Raw genomic sequence first — 9,085 nt, 5'->3', positions numbered from 1 at the left:
CAGGGCCACCCCCAGGGCCACTGGTGAGGAAGATGTGGACAGTCCCACCCCACTGTGGGCTGGACCCACCTGGGGGGTAGCGCAGCTGGGGGCACACCACCCAGGTAGTAGGAGACGGCATTCTCCAGGGAGTTCTCCTGCTCTACCATGAAGATGGTGAGGCGCTCCAGCCGCACCAGGATGCGCTTCTTGTTATTCATTTTGAGGAGGAAAATCTGGATCTGGAGACAGAGGAGAAAAATGATTCACCAGCTTGGGGCAATTAGATCCATCACAGAGGGCAGCATGAGGTGTCTGGTTCATGACTCTAGACAAAACAAGGATGCAGGTGCCCCCCAACCCTCTGGATGAGGAGCCCTCCAAGCAAGCCGGGCGGGCGGCTCTTCCCCCTTACCGCTTTGTTGGTGGTGCTGCTGATGGTGAGGGAGGTGGAGTTGCTGCTGGGTTTTGCAATCTCCAGGCCAGTGCTGAAGTCGTAGTAAAGCACCAGCTTCCCATCCCGGATGGCCAGGCACAGGAACTGACCCTGGGGGAGGCAGGATGGACACTCAGCCCCACGTCCTGGCGTCCAGCATGCACCTGGTGCTGAGCCAGACCTGCTCTTTAGCACCAGTGGGAGCGGGTCCCACTGCCAGTGCCCCGACACGTTGCTCTCACTATTATTGGGGATTTATCTGCAAACAGCATAGCACTGCAAGCTGGAAATGCTCCTTGCAGTGCTGCCTGCCCCAGTGAACCCTGGCCCAGCTCAGAGGTCTGTACATGGGTGCTCTTCAAGTTCAGGGGAGTCTCTCCAGCACCAGACAAGTGATTGCTGTGAGCTCTGGCTCCAGCCATCTTGTGGCTTTTAACAATAGTGCAGAAATACTGCTCAAAGCAGCCTTGCCATCTCCAAAGCCTCCTTTTCCCCGGTGTCCTGAACTGGGATGCTTACAAGTGGGGCTGGGATTGCCCCACCCCACCAGCTGAGGGGTGAGATCTCCACAAGGGAGCAAGCACCTGCCTGGTTCTCCAAGAAGAAGAGGATGCCATTGTAGGAGACCACCCGGATCTCCTGCTCGAAGCGCTTGGTCGTGCCAAACTGGCTCTCAAACTTGATCTCCGCATAACCAGTGCCATCAAAGTAGGAGCCATCAGTCAACCAGGGGTCTCCTGTGGACTTGGACCTGAGCCACACAAGAAGAGGGCCAAGGCATCACTTCAAAGCCGATTGCCACGCTCTGGGACAGCTGAGGGTCAGGATAAGCCCCATGGGCCAGAGCTGCCCCCAGCCTGGGAGCAGCGTCCTACCTTGCGCAGGGCTTCTCTGCAGTGGTATCCAGCTGGAAGGTGCGTTGGAAGTTGTACAGGCTCACCACCTCCTCGTTCAGCGTGTCCAGCTCCAGGCACCCGCGGTAGTTGGGATAGCGCAAAGTGGGAGGAGGCTGGGAATGAAACCAGACAGTTAGGATAAGTTTGATCCTGGTTTCCCCATGAAATCAAAGGTGTTTTTTTCCCCCCAGAATCTCCGAAGGTATTACTGATTCCTCCTGAAAACTGAGCCTCCCTCCTGCTGCCTGTCTCACCATGAAGCTGGAGGGGTAGCCGCCCACGTAGAAGACCACGTTGTGCGGGTCGAGGTTGAGAAGCCCCTGCTCCCCCTTGGCCACGCTGTCTCCCTTGGTCTCGTGCACCGTCTGCCTCTCCACAATCACCGACATGTGCCCATACTGCAGGATCCTGCAGCAGGGAGGGATGGTCAAGACAAAGGGAGACCCCCAAAGAGCCCCCTCCACACAGCTCTACCAAAAAGGGGGGCATCTCCCACCAGGGAGCCCCACAGCAGCAGTGCACTGGAAGGAGTCAGCACTCATGTTATCAGCACTGCCGCAAGCCTGAATGGACTCTGCATCACCTGGTAAGACACCATCTCCCTGCTAGTTTTTTTGAGGTCTCTCAGTGTTGATCATTTAGGGACGACTGGATGATGGAGTCCACCGGACCTCTGCAAGCCCAGGACCTGTGTAGGCTTGGGCACAGTACTACCTGCATCCACCGCAGGGACAGTCTCCCGCTGAAATTCCTCAGGATGTGTCCCACCAGTCTCCTACCTGTTGATGCTTATGGTGGCAAACTGCTCTCCGATATCCTCGTCGACGGTTAGGGAGGCTGGCTCCTCATCGCCCAGTTTGTAGACCCACTGCACTTTGTGGTCCTTGAGCACGATGCCCAGGTAGTCTCCAGTGGCCTGAATGCGGGGAGACACAGGGCCACGTTTTGGCATTCAGGTCAGGCAGGAGCACCAAGCGATGCTCTCCCTGATGCTCCCAGGGCTGCACTGGCCAAGCACCCCCATTCGCACTGCTCTCCCCATCCACCTCCAGCCAGGCTGACGGCTGCACCCAGGGCCTGCTCGTGTTCCCCACAAAGACCCTCAGGGAGCAGGTGAAGGGAGAGGGGCTGACATCCAAGCGTGATCCCTCATTGATGCTACCAACACGGGCTCCTGCTGCCCTCCTCCTCCCCGCACAGCCCCGTCTCACCTCCCGGCTGCCCAGGTACAACACAAACCGCCCCTCCTCTGTCCCGTCCTGCCGTCGCTGCCGGCTCCTGGGCTCGGGGTTTTGGATGTAGAATTTCAGGGATGTATAGGCTGCCAAATCCTGCAGGTTGCTGGGCATCCGGACCTGCACACCCGAGCTGCCATTGAATTTCATGGGGACTTTCACCTGGAGGGAGAGAAATCCAAATCCATGACACTGAAACTACTGCTGCTGCCTCTCTTGTCATTGCCAGCTCCACCAGGTCATAGCATTTTCTGGAGTCTTCCCATGAGAAAGGGACCCTGCCTGGTGGCCCCAGAGTTCTTCTAGATACCTCCTCCCCTTTGCATACTACCCTCAGGTAAGCCCTCATTCACCCCAAGCCCCTGGCACCCCACGTACAGTCCTCACCCTCCCCACGAGCCTACCTTGCTGGCAGCGTTCCTCGCCTGCGTGATCAGCTGCCGGATCCGCACAATGTTCTCCGACACAGTGGCGTTCTTGTTCCTCCTGTTCTCCAGGCTGCTCAGCTTCCCCAGCAGCAGTGGGATGGTGCTTTCCAGGCTGGACACTGGGGTTGGAGAAGAGCCAGGGGTTTTGAAGGTTAGTGAGGAAGGGAGATGTAAAGCTCAGGCAGTTTTGAGACATGCAAGTCAAAGCAGTGGCAGCTGGGAGCAGAGTCACGGAGTGATCCCTAAATCTAGCAGCCTTGACGGGGGGGTTGTTGCATGCTCTAGTGCACGCAGTCTCCTGCAGTACAAGTATAGGTGATACAGACACTGCAGGAGAGGAAAAAAAAACTAAAATAAATGGACAGGACTTAAAGCATCCAATATTGGCTGCTACCTTCCTCTGCTCTTGACCTGGAGCTGCAAAGCACAGCTTCCAAAAGCACAGAGCTCTCTACAGATACCTGTCCATGCACTGGCTCAGGTCAGACTCGGCCCTGGCAGCCCAGTGGGCTCAGCACTCACCAGATTTCCTGGCATCCTGGACTGCCCGGTTCAGGTCTTCATTTCGAAGGTCCCCATACTGGTCTTTCCACTCATCCAGATTTTTCCTCATGGTGCTCAGGGTATCTTCCACCCTCGCAGCTGTTTCGTTGGCCTCGGCAGCTGCCGCTTTGGCATTCTGGATCGTCTCTTTTGTGTCCTCTGGAAAGAAAGGAGAAAAATCTCTGGGGTGGCCAGGAACAAGAAGGAAACACCCTTGGGTCACAGCCCGGGCACAAGGAAGGGAGCAGAGAGAACCAGCATAGCTATCCCAGAACAAACCTTGGTCCCTGCCCAGGATGTCCTGCACAGACTGGAGCTGGCTCAGGAGCTGCTCCTTCTTCACACGGAGGTCAGCCAGTTTGTCCTTTGCTGTCTGCAGAGTGCCTTTAATAGCTGCAATTAAAGAAATGCATATGTTGTGTGTTGGATCTCAGTCCAGCCTAAAGGACATTATGCCCTACAATCTCTCACCCTCGTTGAGTCTTCTCTGCTGTCTCCTCACAGCCTCCTCCAGGTTGCTGCTGTTCCTCTTCAGCTCTTTAGAGATGGCCCCGAGATTTTCTGATATGACACTCTGTAAAACAAGCATGCGCTGCCTGGGACTCTGAAGAGGAATTCCAGTCTCTGGCCCTGAGTGCACACCCAAACGCTCGTTCAGACAACTGCAGTGGGGTGTGCTACGGGGCATGATGGGGAGATCCAAATCCCCAGAGTCTGGCCTCGGCCATGGCAGAGGCTCTGCTCTCCGGCACGGAACAAAGTGCTCAAGCATCCGAGGGAAGGGGCAGCACAGCCCTACACGTGGGTGTGAAAAGCTGGAGGGAGTTTGGCTTTTGCTCATCTTCATGGGGCTCCCCACAGCACGTACCATCAAAGCCTCGCTGGCTGCCTCATCAGCATCGTGGGCTGCTCGCTCAGCTTTTTTCACAGCTTCAATGATGCTGGCGTAGGCATTGGAGGCATCAATCGCCCGCTGGATAAAGCCATCCTGGTTTGTGCCCTGGATAATGCTGTGTTGGAAGATGAAGCCATCAAGTCTATGGAGACCACTCAGGCTAGGCTCTTGCCCATGCTCCCACAGACAAACCCCTTTGGGCTCCTCATCACAACGTGTGCTCCAGGATTAAGCTTTGGAGATGGCACCTCGATGTTCCCCTGCCATGGCGTGGGGCTGCAGTTTCTCATCCCCAACTCCAGCAGCAGATGGCCTGACTAGTGAGTGTGAGGACCGGTGCCTCACCTGGACAGGTTCCTTGCGAGCTCATCCAGGAGCCGGGCGTGCTCCTCCGCCTGCTCCACGATGGGGATCTTGCTGCTGGCCGGGGAGAACTTCTTGACCCGCTCAGTCAGGGGCAGCTTTGCCCCATCTAGCAGGGCTGCCAGCTTCTCATACGCCTGCAAGGACACACATCACTCCTGCGGGCTGCCACCCCGTCATGCTCTGCCCATACCGAAGCACCTCTGTCACTCACCTCCTTCGCACTCTCCATCTTCTGTAGGAAGTTGGAGACCTGGGCCAGGGAGTCCTTGGCCATCCTCAGGGTCTCCTGCACCAGCGCATGTTGCTTTTGGAGTTCGCGGCTCTTTTGCTAGACACATGGATGCGGGGTTAGGTACCAGCAGGGCTGGGGTAGGCCCCCCCCTCACTGCCTGGCAGTACGGAACCACCTGGTGAAGGTCTAACCTGACTCTCCTCCAGGTTGTTGCGGTTCAGGCTGTTCAAGTCCTCCGTCTGCCTGGTTTTGTTCACAGCCTCGTTGAGGGCGTCGCGGAGATCCATCAGCTGGGAGCTGTGCTGCGCCAGCCGGTCCCGGATGCTGCTCACCAGGTCCTGGTTGGACTCCCAGCGGGTGTGCAGCTCACTCCTCACCCGATGCAGCACTGAGGATGGAGGGGATGAGAACTGTTGCTAATTCAGCCTCCTGTGCTAAAGGGCTCTTTCTGTGCTCGGCTGTGGAAAAACCTGGTTCTGGTCTCACTTGGCAGGTATCAAGGTCAGAAGTGGCCACCTTCTATCCCTCCCTCCCTCTTTCAGCCTGAATAGCACAGGATCTCATCTGAGATTGACTCCAAACCCCTAGTGCTGGTGAGAGAGATCTTTTTCAGAAAGACACCCAGCCATGCCTGAAAGGCTCCAGATGATGGAGAAACCCCACCTGAGGCCTGTTCCAGTGCTTGATTACTCCCACTGTGAAAAACTACTTATTTCTAGCAAGAGCCAGTTTATAATTCCAGCTTCCAGCTGCTGAATTATGCTTTACCACTGCCTGTTAATCAGAAGCCCTCGCTTCCCGCAGTGCCAGCGTGCCTGGTTACGCAGTGGGGCTCACTCCCCTCGCTCCTGCAAGGGATGCCCTCGGGACAGCAGAGCTGCTGGGGGGGTGGGCTGCTGGTTGTTACGCTGAACCCCTTTCCTGGGACAGCGAATACAAAGAAACATGAGGTGACTTCTTCACACCCATAGGTGCTGTGAATACATCACATAACAATGGTAACGCTTGGTTATAAGTGCCGTAATTTTTGGTCAAACAGAACTACCCAGTTAGTACAATCTGCTCTAACCTTTACCTTCAGGGAAAAGGAACCACAAATGACCCCATTGTAGTGTCACAGGGGACCCTGAAACTACTGTAAAACTTGTTGGGGGTGCCTGTTTATTAACAGCACTCTCCAAACGTGACCATGACACGTAGCATGGGCTCCAAGCCAGGCTATCGGGAATGGCTAGACCCAGCAGTATCTGTGCAGCCTCGTCCCATGCCACTGAGCCAGACTCACACTTCTGAGCCTCCTCACGCTCGTGCCTTGCCAGCTCTTCCTGGCTGCCCAGACTCCGCTCCTTCATCTCCCTCAGCATTCTTTCCACTTCAGCCATCTTCTGCCGAAACTCCTCGGTGGAGGTGGTGCTAGTATTTTCTGCCCCAAATCTGGCCATCTGCCGTACCAAGTCTGCAGAGAAATCCAGATCCCCCGTTAGCATCGACCAACCCAGGTCCTTCGTAATCCCCGAGATCTTTTGTCTCTCACATCGCCCTCAACAAACTGCAGCCAGCTTTCATGCAGCACTCAGGCACCCAGATTTCTTGAGACACTCAGAGGTATCGTCCCACGTTTCTGTCTCCTTGGCCACTACCAGTAACGCATGGTACATCCCAAGCATCGTTTTGTGGCTTTACCTGCTCTCCTAGAGCCAATCACTCTCTGTTTTGCTAAATCTCTCCTGAACCTGTAGTGCAGATTGTCCCAGTTTTATGCATTTTAATAATATTTGTGCAAGTTTAAAGTGTTTTTTCCAAAGATTGTGTTTAGCCAAAGAGCTGGGATTCACAATAAGCCTGGTCAGAATAAAGGCCAGAATTCTGCAGGGATCTTCATTTCATTTGCATTCCCCCTTGTTTTCTCCATGTCTCTCTCTAAGTGATGCACTACTTGGTGCTGTTTGAATGCAAGAGCGTGGCATTCCCAGCAGGAAAAACCCCACAAAGCAGAGACCCTTCTTCACCTACCTGCAATGCCCTTCTGAACGCTTCGGATATTTAGCAGGAGCTGCTCCCCCCTTTGGTAAGTCTCTCTCGTGTGCTGCTCAATACGGTTTGCTTCTCTGTGAGTCATTGTCATCTACAACAAAAACCACCAGCTTAGCTGAAGTATGAGATTACATTTTATGTGATTCGTCAGCGGGAAACATGTTCCCAAAAGGCACACAAAGCTTGGGAATGTGCAGCTTTTGAGGTCTTTGAACAATGCCTCTTCCAACACTCCTCCTGCCCTGTGCTGCTCACCTACAATACATTTAGTGATGGCCTCATTTAGCACCTTCAGAGAAGCACAAGCAATAAATGCAGCTCCAATCCAACAGGCTCTGGATCCTGAAACAGTCCTAAGACCGCAGAGGACAGCACTGTCCTGTGCTCTTAATGCAGAAAAAGCCCCATAGCCTGGAGCCAGGCCCACCTGGGTCCTGAGCAGGACACAAGAAGAGATGGAGGGCTGCAGCTTGGCCGTTGAGGGTGCAGATGTGCGTATACACAGAGGCAGTTTGTCTGTGCAGCTGTCCGGGGAAGCATGTCATCAAGGAGAGACTTTTCCTTCCCCCTTAGATTAGAAGCAGGCAGTTTATAAATCAAATCAAATCAAATCTTGCTTAGTTTACATGTTCTCTGAAGACACAACTGGTGTTTTTCAGACTGTATACAGATTGCAACTTGCAAAAGGTGTTGCTGTAGTGAGGCCTCCAAGGACTATTACAATAAAAAGGGATGACTCATTTACTGACGTGGCCCAGGCTCACCCTGTCACAGCATGGATACATCCAGGATGCACCTAGATGTTCATGTTCCTTCCTCATATGCTCCTTCTAAAAATTACATTTTATTGAATTTATTTTTACTGGTTAAAGTTGGAGCCACCTCAAAAGCAAGTAATAAATCAAGAAACAACTATCAATACTACAAGATGTTTAACAGCCCTCCAAGGAAGGAATGCAGGTAATTTAGCTTGGCCATCTAAATAAGAGACGCTGCCACCCAAGCCTAGTGCTGGCTGGGCAGGAGATCCATCCTGCCTCAACTAGGCTCCTCACAGCCTTCAAAGCCCTTATTTTAGGTAAAAGGAGGGACTTGTGCTCTGGCAAAGGAAGATGGAGAAATATCCTACTTTGTGCTGCAGCGCATTCAGGTCCTGTGTGATGTCCACGTTCTCATCATCCAGCTCATCAGCCCTTTGCCTGACCTTGTTTATGGCTCTCTGATACTCACGGAGCTGGTTCTGGAAAAAAAAAAAAAAGAGACAAAATCAGACCAACAGGCCAGGAAACACGGGCAGAAAGTGACGTTAAACCTTCCACGTACAGCGACAGTTGCCATAGTGCTGTTGAGACCGTGGAGGCGAGCCCAGGCGACGGAGCTGGCGTTGAGGTTGACCAGCTGGCTGCGAATGGAAGGGAAGGACATCTCGATGCTCTGCAGATCCTCCAGCAGAAGCAGGACACAGCTGTCGCACACTGCCAGGGGAATGGAGCCATCAGCACAGGCCCTTTCCTGGGGCTTCCCTCCCCTCTTTTCCCCAGTACCGCAGGATACAGACCTTCACACCTCACGCTGTCGGGGCCGTTCGCCACGGGGATCTCGTACTCGTGCGTGCAGACGTCACACTGCTTCCCCGTCAGCCCGTTGGAGCAGGTGCACTCCCCCGTGCGTGGGTCGCAGGAGCCCCCTCTGCACTCGCACTCTGCCGAGTTTAACAACAGGGAAATGCCCATAGCATCATTTTGTGCCGTTACCGGCCCGGAGAGAGGAGAAGGAGTGGTTTTATTCCAGTTGTGCAACCGTATCTCTGCTTATCTACACGCCACTGTGCAACCTCGCAACATGCACAGGCCCTCCGATAGCAGTCGGCTGTTTTCCACCTTTAACAACCCGACAAGCACACGTGCCACCAATGCCTTGTCCCACTCCCCCACAGGCAGGACCCACCACCCGGGGAGCAGGACTCACTCGTACAGCCGCTCTCGCTGAAGCCCCAGTAGCCTGGGGCGCACTGCTGGCAGCGTGAGCCGCTGACCGCGGG

General features: G+C 54.4%; 1 protein-coding gene across 1 annotated transcript in view; it reads right to left on the bottom strand.

Moving 5' to 3' along the window:
- LAMA5 (laminin, alpha 5) overlaps nt 1-9,085 on the bottom strand; it is a gene marked incomplete at its 5' end in the record, with an annotated part of 42,991 nt that overhangs the window by 4,821 nt on the left and 29,085 nt on the right. Inside the window, 21 exon segments of the mRNA XM_009700488.1 lie at nt 70-221; nt 395-526; nt 1,004-1,166; nt 1,291-1,424; nt 1,566-1,719; nt 2,091-2,227; nt 2,523-2,708; nt 2,951-3,093; nt 3,497-3,676; nt 3,797-3,910; nt 3,989-4,091; nt 4,386-4,527; nt 4,758-4,912; nt 4,990-5,106; nt 5,202-5,398; nt 6,296-6,466; nt 7,024-7,135; nt 8,174-8,284; nt 8,368-8,519; nt 8,603-8,746; nt 9,013-9,085. The exon segment at nt 9,013-9,085 is cut by the window's right edge and continues 30 nt beyond it. Coding sequence (XP_009698790.1) covers nt 70-221; nt 395-526; nt 1,004-1,166; nt 1,291-1,424; nt 1,566-1,719; nt 2,091-2,227; nt 2,523-2,708; nt 2,951-3,093; nt 3,497-3,676; nt 3,797-3,910; nt 3,989-4,091; nt 4,386-4,527; nt 4,758-4,912; nt 4,990-5,106; nt 5,202-5,398; nt 6,296-6,466; nt 7,024-7,135; nt 8,174-8,284; nt 8,368-8,519; nt 8,603-8,746; nt 9,013-9,085 — 2,972 coding nt within the window.

This window comes from Cariama cristata, unplaced genomic scaffold, assembly GCF_000690535.1.
Source record: "Cariama cristata isolate BGI_N322 unplaced genomic scaffold, ASM69053v1 scaffold3140, whole genome shotgun sequence".
NCBI lineage: Eukaryota > Metazoa > Chordata > Aves > Cariamiformes > Cariamidae > Cariama > Cariama cristata.
Note: the sequence above shows the minus strand (reverse complement) of the source record. Positions and strands in the feature narration are given on the sequence as shown.